The following is a 17,388-nucleotide window of genomic DNA, read 5'->3' as shown; positions in this document are numbered from 1 at the left end:
GCAGCAAGCACCATACAACCATCATACCTCACCTAGTCACACTGAAGAAGATAGACATGGTGAAATCAATCGCAGGAGAGCTGAAGCAAGACTGGAAGGAACTCTTGAAATCTTCCTTCCCTCGGACCATAGCTAGTCTTCTACCTCTCCTTGCTCAGTCTAGAGAGCATAGTGAGAAGGCTGAGGAAGAGAAGGAGAGGGCAGCATGGGCGGTACAATGTCTGGAGGAACTGCAGAATACTATTGGACAAGAGGTACGCTACACACTCACCATCTCAAAGTCTCATCTTGAGTGCATATGGAATTGTGATGATGGGACAAAGCGAAAAAAAGTTATGGTTGATTATCAGAATGTCAAGAAGAGAATGTTTCTTTTGTGTATAACTGAATCTTTCATTCTTTATTTAGAACATTTAGAACAGTGAATGATGACTATTATTTCCAGTAAAGCAGTGACATGCAAGTAACCTTCAGTCTACATGTATTACATGTTTTTGGTCATATTGATCTGATCTATTATTGTCATTTTGTCTTCAACAAGACTTGAATTTCATGTACAGTACATGCCTGGTATATGGGAGTTATGTTCTTCATTTTAAGGAATTTATTGACATTTCCCCCCCCCCCCGGGTCTTTTTATTATATCAGACCCTGAATGCCTGGATCCAGTCCCATTTGGACCTGATTGTCGTTGAGCTACTCACCATGTTGTATGAGCCTTGGACAGAAACTAGCCATAGTTCAAAGTTCATGACCCCAAGTGACCCTGAGCCTGACCCACCATTCTTCACATCATACATGATCAAGGCCACCTTAGATCACCTGACGACCTGTCATGCCGGGGGTAGTTCTCTCACTCTCATCTCACTCCTGGCAAAGACCCATGTAAGTAGTATAGTCAACACCCTCTTAGTAGGTTTTTCTTCATTTGGTTTACAAGCAGTTGGTCTGCTTCACAGATAGTCTAGTACCACATGGGCTAAACCCATTTGGTCTTATTACTATTTTGTCTCCATTGCAGTAGGTCTAATACTTTTTTAGTCATATTCTCATTTAGTCTAATGCCCAGATTGTCCAATTTAGACCTCATGCACTAGATATCTTGCACTTCCTGAAATAACAATTCTGTTCATAAACAGTTCATGTAATCTATTACGCCTAGTGGTATTAAACCAAATGGGTATTAGACAAAATGGGTGTAGCCCAACTGGAATTTATGCAAAGATGTTCTTGGATCTAGTTCTCAATACAAGAATATATGTGATTTGTATGTAAAGAAAAGATTTGGATTCCTTCTTCAGCTCTAAAATGTTGTAATTGTTAGTGTTAATCAGTCAAAAATCCAAAGTTTTCAATCCAGTTTTCAATCTGGTTTTGTTCACATTCGATGCAATATTACCCCTCCCTCCGCTTAGCATGATTCGGTACATCTTCCATCCTCAAACTAACCCTCCTACTCTCCTCCGTCTCTAGGATAGTATCCAGAAAGTTCTCCTTGAGCTTCACCTGCGGATGTGGCGATGTCAGCAACTCAACGAGAGACGTCGTCTCCTGCTGGCATATCGTCTCTTTGGTCTTCTTCTGATCAAGGAGCTCGATACCAAGCTAGGAGGATCCTGGGTCTATGTCCTACAGGACTTGATCTACACACTGGTCCATACCATCCATCGGGCAGGGGAGGGCGGGTCGTCAGTCATGGAGGGATCATCTTCATTGGCTATACCTTGTCTTGATATGTTGAGGCATATCAGTGAGAAGGCTGTGGATAAGTGTTCAGAGGTAAGAATTCATGACATGGGGTGCCTTTGACCATGATACAGTAGATGCTTCCGTAGGCATTATTTTCGGGGGGGGGGGGTCATTCATTTGTCCGTCCTGATTTAGATCTCAGGGTATAAACTACAGAACTGTTTCACAGATCATCTTCAAACTTGGCCCAAGTATGCATATAGGAGTGCAGATGATCGATTAGCTTGGAGGATTTCAGTGTCAAATGTCAAAGATCATAGAGGTCATTAGATGTGTCATTATCGGGTTAAATGGAGAGCCACTTCAGGGATCGAATTCAAATCTGGTTCATGCATGCATATTGGAGGGACGATCTGATTAGATTTTGGGGTCTTTTGATCAAAGGTCTCAGGTCATCATATAGCTGGAAATATCTTGTTTTTGCAATAACTAACAAACGTTTTAAGGGACCAACTTTAAATTTGGTCCATGTTTGCATGATTTTTATGTTATAACATTTATCTGAATTGATTTTGGTGTCGCCAGATCACAAAAAAACTCACAGAGGTTATTATATCCATTGCAATATTTTGTTATTTGTTGTTTCCCTAGGAGTTCAGCAAGCATGTAGAGGTGATCCTTGGAGCAGTAGTCCCTTTGGTAGGCAACGTCCCTAGTGATGTCAGCAAGCAAGCACTGTCTCTTGTAGACTTCCTTGTGGTTGAGAATCATAACAAGCTTGAGGCGGCACTCCTAGACACCAACCCTCTCCCAGACAAAGCTGAACTCAAGAAAGCTAGGAAGATCCTGGAACAGATCAAAAGCAAACAGGAAGATAAAAATCTTTTGTCTGTAAGTACATGTATTATGGTGTTCTGTCATAAAATATGCAGGTTTTAAAGTGAAGTTAAAAGCTACTCACATCAGGCTGTTTGGTTGGGCAAGAATAATTTTGTCATAGAATTGTTGTTTTTGTCATTAACTCCACTATAGATTTAATAGAGTGGAAAGTATACAATCGAGCTAGAAAATGGATGGAAAATTAGCAACTATAAGCTCTTTAAAAATGATGATTGATAAAGAGTAGTTTGATCTGTGTAGGTAAATTGTTATAAAACCAATATAACAAAGAGGGTTGTTTTAAAGAAGTTGTCCATAAAGCAAGGCCTTTTAGAGTAATGAATTGAGTGGAATTGCATTACCCGTTTGACCATTGCAAGATTTCAAGTTCTGTGACTTCCTAGTTCATACTTTCTGAGGTATACAAATTCTTCAAATTGTTGATGGTGATATCGAAGTTGATTGCATCCATTATTTACAGGAGATCAACCATTTCCTAATGAGGGGTGGTCAGCATAGTAAGAATCATACTCTGGAGGGGCTGAATAGTTTACATCATGAGCTTGCATCCAGGAAGGCTGAGCTTGCTTTGCTTGTCTCTATGTGTGCAGGTCAGTTATGCTCCATGTTTGCATTCCATTTCGATTTTAAAGCCAATACAAACCCACAGCCTTGTATAACACCACCTCAGGTAGTAACCTTCTCAATCTGGCCCAGTTCCTAACCCACAATGCAACGATATGAGAAGTGTAGTCTTATGATACATGCTCAGTTAAATGACAACATACTAATTCGCTACTCGGTTCATTCATACCACATTACAAAATGTTACAAAGTAGCAAAATAAGTACTTTTCCCCTATAAATATTATAGGTTAGTCATGTATATGTATACACTATATTATTTATTGTAATTTCAAATCATATCTAGGAGACTATATTAGCTTTTATAATGTCAACACAGTCAGTGAGAACCCATACATGTATGCAGTGTGGGTTAGTTTGGTATCACTTTTTTGCAGAAAACTTGTAGATTAATGGTGAAAAACAGTAAAATTTAGAAATTATATTCCTGAACACTTGGTTCTTTTATTCTTCTTTGTTGTATTAATCTTTGGTTTTCATAGACTCTTTCTTTGTATTTTTTAAAATAGAAAATGCTTCAGATAGTGTTCTTCCACAACTCATCTGTGAGTTGGTATCATTGTGTGGTAGTGACCATAGCAACCAAGATGGCCAAGCTTCTGCCTTGCAGAATGCAGCAGGTGATTAGATGCAGCGATGCAATGAAAACCATTTGATGAAATATTTCAGCAAAAAGTTGTAAACTCCTTGCTGCTTTAAGTCTGTAAGGGAATCAGGGCAATCATACCTCACCAGGTTAATTTGTTTTAGCTGAAAAATATAATTTTTACTCAAATGTTTACTAATAGCATTTAAGCATTAGGACAGTGATGCTAATTTAGTTACAGTACACTGAAAAGACAAAGCAGACATGATAGAGGTATTCAAATTGTTACCATAGATATTGAGGGTAATGACCTTCTGAGCATGGAACAAACAATTACTCTGGTTCTTTTAAACGTCACTCTACCGACAATTGCTTGCTCATCCATTTTTTTTAGGGTCAATGAAAATAGTATTTTATTATCATATTAATGTGTTTTTTGTGAATGATTATTCAGTTGTTGTTTTCAAAGTCTGATCTATTGAATCACGTAATACAGGCAAGACTGTCAGAGACGTTCCACTTGTTAATATTACTCTTCCGTATGATCTTACATTTCATAATAGGTCAATGCCTAGGTGAGATTGGATCTCCGGATCTCTCTGTTATCGCTCTCAAGAAATGGGGTGGAGGAGAACATGGAGCCAGCTATTCTACAGCTGTGAAGAGATTCAGTGATAACAATGATCCTATCAGCTGTAGGAATTCAGTTATACTTCATCTACTCAAGGAATACCTTACTGATCCGTGGTATGATTAAATTTAATGTAATTTGCTTAAATTATTAATTAGTATTATCGTTATCTCTGATGAATATAACATAAACACAATTTAAGAAATTAAATCATTGTCATTACAACAAGTTTCAAAAGCAGTAGAGTATATGCATCTAGTAACTGTACTATATGAAAGATCCATATTATTATTGTTATTATATCAAAGATGATTGTTTGATATTTGCACATGAAATTATGGTTTCACTTCATTAAATTCATTTGATTATGTTAAAAGAAGGTATATCAGAATTGTCTTCAAAAATTGTAATATTAATGATCTGACAGTTCATTGATTTCTGTAGGTAAAGTCAATACCTGATTCTGTTCTTGTCTATTTTTAGGAAACTAATCCCTGAATAATTGGAAAAATGTTGAAAACTAAAAATGTCAGTGAGAAAGGGGTAGCTAATTTATTCAGCAAGCCATATGTCAAGTTGGAGAATATTTTCTGCTTGATGTTATTCAAATTTAACATATTAGAAATGTCATCTGGCGGGTGTTTCATAAAGCTGTTCGTAAGTTAAGAGCGACTTTAAGAACGACTGGTGATCCTTTCTTTTGGTAAATGATATTCACTATTAATGTTCATTGGTGATTATTTAGCGTATAAGAAAGGTTCTCCAGTCATTCTTAAAGTCGCTCTTAACTTACGAACAGCTGTATGAAACGACCCCCTGGTCCAAACATTCAACAGTATATAGTACCCTATTCATTATCAAAGATCAATCATTATTATTCTTTCCCACCTTAATTGTGGGACTGTTTTTATTCATTGCACTCTTGTGTAATGTAAAAAGTTTCATTTATTTATCTTTGACAGCGTTGATGTAGTCGCAGCCTCTGCCAAGTGTCTGAAGATGTTACTAGGTACAAGGAGTGGACAGATATTTTATGAGGAGTACAAAGCTCAGAACATTGATACCCTCTTGGCCTATCTGTATCCATTCAAAACATCCAAGAATAAGGTATGTAGTCAGATATATTCTGATGTTTTTTGCAGAAGTTAGTTGATGCAGCTCTCTTAAAGATGAAATGAATATATTCACTATAGTTTTTTTGAAACTAGAATCTCAGTTTGCTATGGAGAAGGGGAAATCATCTCCACCAGTAGGATAATTTGGACGACATGTAATGTCCGAAAAGTCAAGTCACCTTAAAGAAAGAGAGATATTTACTGCACATTTGATGGTAATTAATCTTTAACAGACTCAAAGAGATCCAATCTCGTTGAATAGAATGCATGATTCCAATGTACCTTATTTATTGTTTCTTCCATTATAAATATTTCTACCAGGTTTTGCTGAAAAGCTGTGTGTCTGCAGTCACTATTAACATGTTCCACTTTTCTTTTTATTTTGTTGATATCACTAGATGATAAAACTACCTGCCATAGACACCACTGATGAAGCCTTTGTAAGGCATGTTGGTGACGAGTCACTATGGCAACCAGTGAGAGGGAGTCATGATAAATGGTTAAAGGACCTGACTGTGGCTTTGATCAAGAGCGGTGGAGTGAGAGATGAGATCCTAAGGCTGCTAGAACCAGTTTGTCTGGCTAAGGTAAGTTGAAAAGTTGTAATCATGATAATAATAATAATGGTGGCTTCTTACATAGCGCACAGGTCCACCTTTCGGTGCTCATGGCGCTTTAAAAAATAAACACAACACACAACAACAATAGGAAAAAGAAAAGAATAGAATTTGAATTCTCCTGAATAAAGACACTATTAAACTTTTAATGGGAGATCAAATAAGTTTTCAACTGGTCCTGTAACAGAGAATCCATGGTCCCCCCCCCCATTTGTGTTTTGTTCTGGGTGTCTGGAGCAATAGAGCATTGGATGATGAGCGGAGACTAAGTGAAGGCTGGTATTTTTAGATAGAGCTGCGGAGATATGTGGGGAAGAGAGAATTAATTGAATGATGTATTAGTAAAAGAATTTTGAAGGTGATTCTTTTATCAACAGGCAGCCAATTTAAGGTCTGGAGGATTGGCTAGATGGAGTCATACTTTTTAGTGTACGTTAGGAGACGGGCAGCAGAGTCTTGTAGTCTTTGAAATTTTGTCAAATCTTTTTGTGGGAGGTTACAGAACAATGAATTTAAAAATCTAAACGAGAGGAAATCAAAGCATGATAAGTAATCATTTGCACAATTTGAAGGCAACAATTGATTTAATTAACCAATTGAAACCAGAACCAGATGATGCCTGTTGTAAGTGTAGGATGTAATCATGGCTGTAGTCAATGGGTTAACCCTTCTTGTCTCTAATTCAATAGACACAGACTGCAAGCTTGTTCAACAGACCACTTATACATAGTTGCAACAAAAAAAGAAAACATCCTGAAAACTAGCCATGTCTAATGAACCAAACACCCATATACATGTAATTCAAGTTTTTCATCCTACACAAGTTGTTGCAAGTTTTCATGTTATAGAAATTTAACTGCGCAAGAATTTAATCACATTTATAAGATATGACACATCATTTACATGTATATGTGTTTTAGTATTGTCTTCAAAATTTAATGAGACCATAAAAATATAATCAAGTTTACTTAAATTCAAGCATTGTTCCAAGTTGTTCTAGACTTTGAAATAATAGTATATGGCCCAACAATGGACAGCCTTAAAGAGAACTCATGTTCTAGAGGATTCGGTTCTGGAGAGTGAGTCATTTATGATTTCCATCTTTTCGTTCAGGTTGAGTTTGCTGAGAGGGTATTCCCCTACCTGATCCATGATATTCTTACTGCTGATAACACCCTCTATAGACAGACTCTTTCGGAGCAGATCAAAGGAGTGTTCAATACATTCACAGAGTCGGTCATCAACAGTCGTGCTCCTACCCCCATGCCGGGATCACTAGGTGATTATCTTGTTCATTTGATGAAGTTGATAATAATTATCATACTAATGTTTGAACAATGTCACATAACGTTTTTAGCGTATAGAAGTTTATAAGAGTTCAAGATGACTGTCATCATATTAGGTTGTAATATGTATTCTTATATCTTTACATGGATATACATGTAAGCTGCTTTTTCGTATGCATTACGTTATTGTCATGTTTTATATTTGTTGTTGTTGATTATTATTGTTAAAATCATGTATATTTTTTTGTTAATGTTTTTTATTATATTGATTCAATAAAACACATTAAAAGAAAAATGTTTGATTTTACATTGGATAGTTATTGGTCAGTTATCATTTATGAAACTTCTCTATCTGCATGCCATACTACGTTATCATCACCGTTATCCAGTCTAAATGCTTAGTACCAAGAAGGCTTGTAGGTCTTTGATATGGCTTGGCCTTGGATTGAACCCCAAAACCTCCTGTTCATGAGGTGAATGCTCGACCTCTGAGCCGCAATTATGCTCCAGTGACTTTTGTTTCGGGGTCTTAGGGCATTCATCAAATTGCTTTTAAAGAGCATGTTTCTTATAAAATACTTGCAGTTATGATAACTTCGCCATTATGGTAACTACTATTATAACAGGCTCATCAGCTAATCAAAATCAAGGTTTCCATGGTAGTTGACATAATGGCGAAGTGAACATATGGGACCAAGATCTGCTTCAATTGTATTGTTGCCTGAATCTTCTTCTGTGATAATAAGAAAGTGTATGATTTACCATCATTGTTAATTTCTAACTTGATTCAGTTTGATAATGTTATTGCATTTTTATTTCATTATTGTAGATCAGAGAAACCAAGGTCTAGGTCAAAGGTCAATCAAGACACTCCTGGATACAATCCACTATCTTAGGACACAAGGAAGATCTAGTAGGTAAGATCAACAGTTCGTTACTTACTAATATTTGCATGATCTGACCAATGCGGTCATGTCTTTGTCATGGATTCATCCCTTTCCATGTCTCAAAATGTTGATGTTATATGTAAGTCTGCCTTTGTAGCTCTAAGAAAAATAAGTAAAATCTGTAGGTTTCTTGACCAGAATACAGCCCATCGTCTTATTCATGTTTTTGTCACATCTCGCTTAGACTATTGTAATTCCCTTCTCTTTGGCCTTTCCACAAAAATGACCTCAAAGCTCCAGCGCATCCAAATCACCGCAGCTCGTCTTGTTTCCTGTGTCCCTCGTTCTTCCCACATTACTCCTGTGCTTCGCAAACTCCACTGGCTTCCTATTCTCGTATCACCTACAAAATTCTTCTTGCTTTCAAGTCATATCATGGTCTAGCTCCTTCATACCTTTCTGAACTCCTTCCTCGATATCGGCCAGTTCGAGTTCTATGTTCTGCTTCTCAATCTCTTCTTTCTCGATCTCATACTTCTTACAAACAATACGGTCAGCGTTCTTTCTCTTGTGCAGCTTCATTTCTTTGGAACAATCTCCCCCTACAAAGTCGCAATGGTAACTGTGTTAATACATTTACAGTTATGCTTAAAACTCATCTTTTTAAATCTTAAATTGATCATATCATATGTTTATTGGCCCATTTGATGGTATTTCTTTATTAATGATCTGGTGAGAAAAAGTTGTAAATTGTAATATTAGTTTTGATACATTTTGTTGTGCAAAGTATTTCTATTTCTGTTTCCTTTATACTTCATTTTCCTTTCTCTTAACCGCTTAGAGGCAATTTACGAATTTGCGATATATAGAATTGTTATTATTATTATTATTATACTGCACATAACTAGGCATTTAAGTGCGACTCTAAGCCATACTTAAATCTTTGTGAAACACCCCCTACTTACTTAGTTTATGGTAGGTATGACATTATTGCACCACTATCTCATTCACATTAATATCTAATGTTGTATTACTGCTTCTCTATCTTCCTCTCTTTCTCTAATAGGCTATGACTATCTGTGTCGGTTAAAGAAATTTATTAATTTTATATCCATTATTATCTTGTTATCTTGATTTTAAAAAAATATATAAATTATAGGACATCTCGATTGACTCCATGGGATAATAATTTCTGGTTGGATGTAGATTATCTTCAGATGGCTCAGGCTGCTCAGATGTGTGAAGCTCACTTTACATGTTTGCTCTACTCTGAAATATGGTGCAATCATCAAAGGTAGGCTGTAGACAATAGTCAAATGTTTTAAGATTCATTCTAGTATCTATTTATGTATGATACAATGGGCTTTATCTTGTGAAGCTTATTCCAATTTTACAGATGGTAATCTTATGGAATACTGAAATCATGATATTTTATTAGCTGAGAAAAACATCTTATTTAGCATGTATTAGTGGTGCACTTCTTACAGAAGTCATTTTAGACCTGAAATATATAATTCTTATGTTGTCTAAAAATGCTATGAGGGAACAACTTCAAACTTGGTATATGAATCTATATGCCAAGAGTGAGGATGATTTGAGGATCATTTCACTGACAAATTTGCTCTGAGCCAATCAGATGGAAGGAATTCTGTAGCTTATAACAAATAATCAGTGAAAATCACTGATTACGCTCCCCTGATTAGGTGGGGGGGGGGGTGGTCATAATTGTAAAGGTCAAAGATGGTCATTACATACATGAGCATCTTTTTTTTTAATAACCAAATAACCAATGAGGGTTCAACTTCAAACTTGCTCATTCTTAAGTGAGTGATGATCTGACTAGAGTTTGGGTCACAAGGTCAAAGGTAACATACAATTTTAGAAGCTACATGTATCGGTAGGGGAAGGCGGGGTAAGTTGAGCATAGGGGCAAGTTCAGCCACCACCCCCAGGCCAATAATGAATGAGTCAGACATTGCGGTGGTGTCATGTATTGATGACCCATTACATAACCCTTTACCCAACCATATTGTTTTCGACTTTGAAACAAAAGGTACTTTTTTAGACGGAAAAATACAAATTTCAGCCAAAAAAGTAAAAAAGGGTATGAAATGAAAGAGTGCTTTTTACCCACACACGTCTTTAAATATAATAAAGAAATAAGAACAGTATTGTTAGTCCTGGTATGGATTCTCATTCTTGTCGTAGTCTTTTAGATGATGGATGCATAAGAAATGTGTGGATGTGAAAATATCGCATTAAGTTCGGACTGGGGTACTTTGAGCCAGCCAACATGGGGCAAGTTGAGCCATGGTAATTCATATGGTAATAAGAATGAAAAAAAAAAAAAAATTGAAAAGCCATTGATATGCAGGGAGAAAGGTGTAAATTCACATTACAGTTCTTTACTTTTAGAGGATGTTAGTATTTATAGAGAATTCCCAAGTGAAAAGACTTGAAATAAAAAATTGACGAACTGCTTCTTCCCGCATACATTTTGTACATAGTTTTTGTGGCACAACTTACCCCAGAAGGTAGCACAACTTACCCCACATATGGGGCAAGTTGAGCCATTTGACATAATTTTTTTCTAAGGTCACAATGAACTTCAGTGTGGGGGTAGAACGTTGTATATACATGTAGGTGATAAATATTTCCCAAGAATCAAATTTAAAGGCAAGGTTCTTATTTCTAAAATATTATTAGTCATATCAGTTCTAACATGCAAATGCAAAAAGTGTCACAACTTACCCCGCCTTCCCCTATAATTTATTCTGATCTGGCAATGGCAGAGCCATAGATTTTGAATGTGCAACCATTGGGAATCTATCAATATGTAGTTAATATTTGTTGGTTGTAATAGGATGGCCAATCCACCGACACGGAGCGGAGGACCTATAGAAACCTTCACCCAGGATTCCCAGGAATCCATCTCGCTGTCATCCATCTCCATGGAAACAGGTATCAACCTCCAATCTCTTCTGATGGATGCATTTGGAAGCATAGGAGAACCTGATAGTGTGTATGGGTGTGGAGCAGGCAGGCTGGTGGATACAAGTGCAAGGTAGGTGTCTCACATAATACATCGCAATACAAATGACTGCTGACTGTATTGTGCAGGATCTAAACTGCCCAGATATAACCAGTAGTGATCAGTAACATGTTATTCAAACACTATTGTGCCTTGCTATTAATTTGACAAACATGGTTGTGAGTAATGATGGTGATTGGCGATCTATCATTGGTCAGGATAAAGGAGAATTCAAACATGTGATCTGTCACCACTAGTGATTGATATTGATAAACTATCCATCGCGGAATGGTGATGACATCTGAGTGTTTCCGAATAGGCTATTCATGACAGGGTATACCAGAGTTTGCAGTGTCTACTTCATCTGTTTCTACCAGTTGCTTTACATTCTGTTTTCAAAGATTAACGATTGTCAAATTTTTATTTCAAGGTCAGTATGAATATTTGATTTCAGTGTTCTTCCAAGGTAACCAAGATGGTAAATATGTGGTCTTTGGTTTCATGATACAGGATCCATACATATGAGCATGAAGGTGAATGGGGTAAAGCTCTAGCTGCTTATGATCTTCAGATGCAGTCCTCAACATCTGGAGCAATACAACTTGGTCTTCTACAGGTAACTTGATGAAATCTTATCATTCTTAAATAATAAACGAATATATCAGGCTTTGAGAAAGTATAGTGGAATTATTTATCCGAGGTTGGTCTGGCAATTACTATTTTTTTCTCCAAGGGGCGAAGCCCAGAGGGAAATATAGTAGTTTTGCCAGTCCAACCGAGGATTAATAATTCCCACTATGCTTTCGAATGAATCGCCTGATATATTTGTTTTATATCCTACTTTTAATAATTTATAACCAAAATCAAAATCAAAAAAAAAAACATTGCAAAAGATAAAAGAGATTAACCATAGAGCTGAGAACATAATAAAATAAGGCAAAGAGCAGTGAGAAAGAAAGAAAATGGTTGATTTATCCTGCCATTTTATTAAAAAAAAACAGGCTTTGCAGAACTTTGGTCTATCAGGAATCCTCCAGACCTACTTAGCTGGACAGAAGGCCCAAGGTCAGCAGTGTGAGGGAGACCAAGGTCTACTGGAATATCAATATGAAGCAGCTTGGAGGAATGGGTTGTGGGACCTGGATCTAGAAGAGAGGTATGTTTGACCATTGGAGGGGGGGGGGGCAAAGGGGGTGAGGGAGGAAGCAGGGAGCAAAGGGGAAAGGAATTATAAAGGGAATATATGGTAATGTATGCTAACATTATGGAGCCAAGGTGTATACATGTACTTCAGTAGTTTTATATCCACAAAAGATCATCATCAAGTGTAATGCACCAGATCTAATGTTATGAAACATGTTATGCTGGTGCTTAATCATCTGTAATCAACCTAATGTATCTGGCGTGTGCAGAGGAACTGTGTAGACGTGTTATTTGGCTTCCAGTTGAGCGTTTCATAAAGCTTTTTTATAACTTAAGAGTGACTTTACGAGCGAGTGCTGATCCTTTCTGATGGTAAATGATACACACCATATTTCCATTGGCATTGATTTAGTTTGGAAGAAATGGTCACCAGTCGCTCATAACTTACGAATAGCTTTATGAAACACCCACCTGGATGTCTTCAGAGCTTGTTGCAATTAAAGATCACAGAGCAGTCATCCTTTATTACACATATGTTTTTTACAAATCATAAATATTTTCTACAGCTCTGTGGAACGTTCATTTGGCTACCATGAGAATGTCTTCAGGGCACTGTGTAGTCTCAAGTCTAAGGACCAATCCTCCTACCAGTCATCCATGGAGAGAGCAATGACAGGATTGACCCATCTCCTATCCCATGTCAGTCTGGAGAGCGTTCAAAGGATATACCCTCTTATGACTAGTCTTAGGGGACTACAGGAGATCAGCGTTGTAGCTCCATTCATACTCAAGTAAGATTTATGAGGAATCTTGTATTTTTTTAAGGATTTTAATTCTTGTGTTACAAGAAGCAGCTTGGAACTATTCTGCCGTACATGTACTTTGGCATAAGGAAGCAAGTTACAAAAGTATAATTTGTTTTAAATAAGCAACGTGTGTTCGTCATTTACATAGGCGTCAATGAAATTTAACAGCATATTTTCTTCAATATCTTTCCATAGAACGATAATTTCTTCTCCGAACTTTGCCTGAACATGCAACATACAAATGGTGTTTCAGAAACACCAATAACTCAAATTTGACTGATGTGTCACTTGCTTCCTTTTGCCAAAGTTGGGCAGCATTGTAAACTCTTGAGAAGGGTCTAATGAATTAAAATGATGTGTTGACTCAACCAAAATAGAAGGGGGGGGGGTAAGGGCAATTGCTGTAAGGGAAAGTTAAAACTCTTGTCTTCATAAGATTGGAATCCAGTAGAATGTGTTAAATGGTTACCCAAAGTAATCTGAATTTGCCAACATTCAATGATATCCATTAATCAGTATTTTATTGCTCTATTTGGGTGCTTCAAGAAGCTTGCACTCAATTGCAATTAATTGCAAGTCAAATTTGGGTGATGAATCAGTCATAAACCTGGCAAATAATGGCAAATATGCACTTGATCGCTGGTCTCCTTGAAACAAGCAGTGAATATCAATTTTCTTCATGACTCCAGTTACAATTGATATATAAATTGTATATATGTCTCAGATTTGCAATCATTTGTCTCAATTTGCAATCAGTTGCAAATATTTTCTTGCAGCACCCCCTGAGATATAAACCATCACCTAATTATTGTCTTTGGAAATTGAAATTTCAGTAGTCAATGGTTTTAATTTCTTGCCGTGATACTGTCATCAGCAGACGCAGTATGGAGAGCGAGCCTATCTTTGACACATGGACCTCACAGCTCCCCCTGATGAATAACAGCTTTGAGTTCAGTGAGCCGACCCTTGCCCTCAGATCCACCTTATCTCAACTAGTGCATGATGGGATAGGTGAAGATCAGCGTAGAACGCTGCATGATGGGATAGGTGAAGATCAGCGTAGAGAGTTGCATGATGGGATTGCAAGTCACCTCAAGACACAGGTTCAGTGGGCGAGAGATGCTGGAAGGTTTCAGGTAAAAACTTGTAGTTTCATACATGATTTTCAGAAATTTGACTTTTAATTGACCCGAGTTGTTGATTATTGTAATAGAAGTGCACAGTGCAAACATAATGGCCCAAATTCACAAAGGTGGTTTTGAAAACCCACGGTTGAGTCCATGGTTTATGCAGATTTCCTGTATAAATTACACTTAATTTAGCGCTTATCGGGCGCGTGTATAAAACATGTCCAATGCTGATGCGCGCATTTGTCACAGTGCGCCAAATTGATACCTGTTACCATGGTTAGATACGCTATTTTATTCATGAGTCCACTGTTTTTATTCATGTGTCCACTCTTCAAACAGTGGACTCATGAATAAAATAGCGTATCTAACCATGGTAACAGGCGTCAATTTGGCGCACTGTGACAAATGCACGCATCACTATTGGACATGTTTTATACACGCGCCCGATAAGCGCTAAGTTAAGCGTAATTTATACAGGAAATCTGCATAAACCATGGACTCAACCGTGGGTTTTCAAAACCACCTTTGTGAATTCGGGCCAATATCAAAGAATTTTTGTAATATTTGATTTACTAATACACAGGTAGCTGAAAGAGCTTTGGTATATCTGAAGGAACTGGAGAAGAAACAGGACCATACCAATATCCTAGAGGGGTGGTCAAGCTCTCTTGAAGAGGCTCTGCTATTCTGGGCTAAAAATGAGAGGACCACAGCATTACATCTCATGAAGGCTCAGATTGATAGGTTATCAAAGGTGAGAGTACAGGGGGCATTTCACAATGCTGTTCTCAAATTTACGCACAAGTTTACAAGACTTACCGAATGACGGAAGATGCTTTTAGGCTTTTTGGCATCAGCTGCATTGATAATATAATGTTTGAGGATTGAGATTCTTGTTGATTTTTTTTTCCTGTTGTCAATATTTTTGTCAAGTTTTTGTCAAGGTCATGTTTCTTGTCAAGTCACCAAAATTATGTGTGTTTTCCCTAATTTATTCTTTTGAGAGATTTGTCGTAGAAGTTAGTGATTATTAATGAAAATCAAAATGAATATTTCACTATGCAAATGTAACACCATGAATAAAGTTAATTTATTATCTCCTTTACAGTCTCCAGATGCAAGTAACTACAAGACCTATGCCACGATGCTCAGTATCTATGGCAACTGGCTTGCAGAAACTCGCTCACAAAGTCCTAACGTCATTATGGAGGATTACATGGAAAAGGTGTGATCTTTGTTAAAATACCTGTTTATGTCCTTTAATGATAATATAAAATACATTTCTAGAGCGCATAATGCGAAAAGTCTTAATGTGGTTTACACAATTTTCAATTCAATTCAGTTTCTTAGATATAAAACAGAATAAAATGCTGTAGTCCGAAGACTAATTGCGCAATGTTTTACATTCAATATTATTTCCATTTGAAGATTGTACATGTATACACACTTAAAAAATTATTCACATTTAAATGAGAAACAGTTGGTTGATTGAGTCATGCATAAGTGAGATTTCAGTAGATAATACTAGCATGGGATTCTGATAATTGTGTTATTGGAAAAAAAATCATCAATTTTTGCTTCACAGAATTGATTATGATAATAAATCTTTTTTTTTATTTCAACTGTACATGTACCTGATATGGACTTTTAGCTTAAAATATGATACATGTAGTTTTAGGGACTGAAGTGGCTACCCTGAGTAAATATAACATTATCATTATCATCATTTTTTATTATCATAACCATAGAATTCAGTATCCAATTGAAAAATAATGATATTGTTTTCCAGGCAGTGACTATCTTCATTGATGCGAGTGATGCGAGTAAAGAAGCCGTACATGCCTATCATTCCTTGGCAAGGTTTGCTGATGCTCAGTATCAGAGTCTAGTCGAGTACATGAAATCTAAAGACTATGAAAACAAGAGGAAGCTCATGAAGACTTCCATGGAAAATGTGGAGAAGATGAGGAGTATTGGAATTAACAGTAGCGATAGGTAAGATAAGATCAGAAGATGATGATTAGGAGAATGATGAAGATGGTAAGGAGGAGGAGGAGAAGGAGGAGGGTGGTGATAATGCTGATGGTGGTGATGATGATGATGATGGTGGTGATGATGATGATGATGGTGGTGATGATGATGGTGGTGATGATGATGATGATGGTGGTGATGATGATGGTGGTGATGATGGTGGTGATGATGATGGTGGTGATGATGATGGTGATGGTGATGATGACGATGACGGTGATGATGATGATGGTGGTGATGATGATGATGGTGATGATGGTGGTGATGATGATGATGGTGATGGTGGTGATGATGATGATGATGATGATGATGGTGGTGGTGATGATGATGGTGATGATGATGATGGTGGTGATGATGGTGGTGATGATGATGATGGTGGTGGTGTTGGTGGTGGTGGTGGTGATGATGATGATGATGATGTTGATGGTGATGGTGATGCTTATGATAATTATGACAATGGTGGCCAGAACAATGATGATAAGGAGTGGGAGCATAGTGATAATGATGGTTATAATGATGATGGTGATATTTATGCCTATGACATTGATAATGATGATGATGATTCTGTATATATTGAGCCTGGAAGGGATTAAATATCCCAGTGCTAGACTTAGGCTTACCATGATTTCCTGTGGTTTTAGGAGCCCTGATGTCAATAGCAGGATTTATAGCTGTGACAGAATTTTTCCTCCCACCAGAAAGTATAATCATGTGCAACTTATTTTTCAATAATATCTGATTGTTTTTGTTGTCTCACCTGCATAGCAGAGTGAGACTATAGGCGCCGCTTTTCCGACGGCGACGGCGGCGGCGGCGGCGGCGGCGGCGGCGGCGACGGCGGCGTCAACACCAAATCTTAACCTGAGGTTAAGTTTTTGAAATGACAGCATAACTTAGAAAGTATATGGACCTAGTT

General features: G+C 37.2%; 1 protein-coding gene across 3 annotated transcripts in view; it reads left to right on the top strand.

Moving 5' to 3' along the window:
• The window catches only part of LOC129259702 (serine-protein kinase ATM-like), a 58,187-nt gene that overhangs the window by 27,876 nt on the left and 12,923 nt on the right, over positions 1 to 17,388 (top strand). For 2 of the 3 annotated variants that reach the window (XM_064098087.1, XM_064098089.1), the window contains exons 28-47: positions 5 to 254; positions 649 to 885; positions 1,474 to 1,779; positions 2,341 to 2,580; positions 3,050 to 3,179; positions 3,722 to 3,832; positions 4,362 to 4,545; positions 5,392 to 5,536; positions 5,943 to 6,131; positions 7,275 to 7,440; positions 8,277 to 8,364; positions 9,494 to 9,628; positions 11,198 to 11,398; positions 11,876 to 11,981; positions 12,367 to 12,521; positions 13,075 to 13,299; positions 14,189 to 14,450; positions 15,028 to 15,198; positions 15,553 to 15,669; positions 16,234 to 16,439. In XM_064098087.1, the coding sequence (XP_063954157.1) occupies positions 5 to 254; positions 649 to 885; positions 1,474 to 1,779; positions 2,341 to 2,580; positions 3,050 to 3,179; positions 3,722 to 3,832; positions 4,362 to 4,545; positions 5,392 to 5,536; positions 5,943 to 6,131; positions 7,275 to 7,440; positions 8,277 to 8,364; positions 9,494 to 9,628; positions 11,198 to 11,398; positions 11,876 to 11,981; positions 12,367 to 12,521; positions 13,075 to 13,299; positions 14,189 to 14,450; positions 15,028 to 15,198; positions 15,553 to 15,669; positions 16,234 to 16,439 (3,624 nt within the window). The remainder of the gene's footprint in view (positions 1 to 4; positions 255 to 648; positions 886 to 1,473; positions 1,780 to 2,340; positions 2,581 to 3,049; positions 3,180 to 3,721; positions 3,833 to 4,361; positions 4,546 to 5,391; positions 5,537 to 5,942; positions 6,132 to 7,274; positions 7,441 to 8,276; positions 8,365 to 9,493; positions 9,629 to 11,197; positions 11,399 to 11,875; positions 11,982 to 12,366; positions 12,522 to 13,074; positions 13,300 to 14,188; positions 14,451 to 15,027; positions 15,199 to 15,552; positions 15,670 to 16,233; positions 16,440 to 17,388) is intronic. The other variant, XM_064098088.1, reaches the window with a different exon arrangement.

Source organism: Lytechinus pictus, chromosome 4, assembly GCF_037042905.1.
Source record: "Lytechinus pictus isolate F3 Inbred chromosome 4, Lp3.0, whole genome shotgun sequence".
Lineage (NCBI taxonomy): Eukaryota > Metazoa > Echinodermata > Echinoidea > Temnopleuroida > Toxopneustidae > Lytechinus > Lytechinus pictus.
This window is presented reverse-complemented; position numbering and strand designations above follow the sequence as displayed.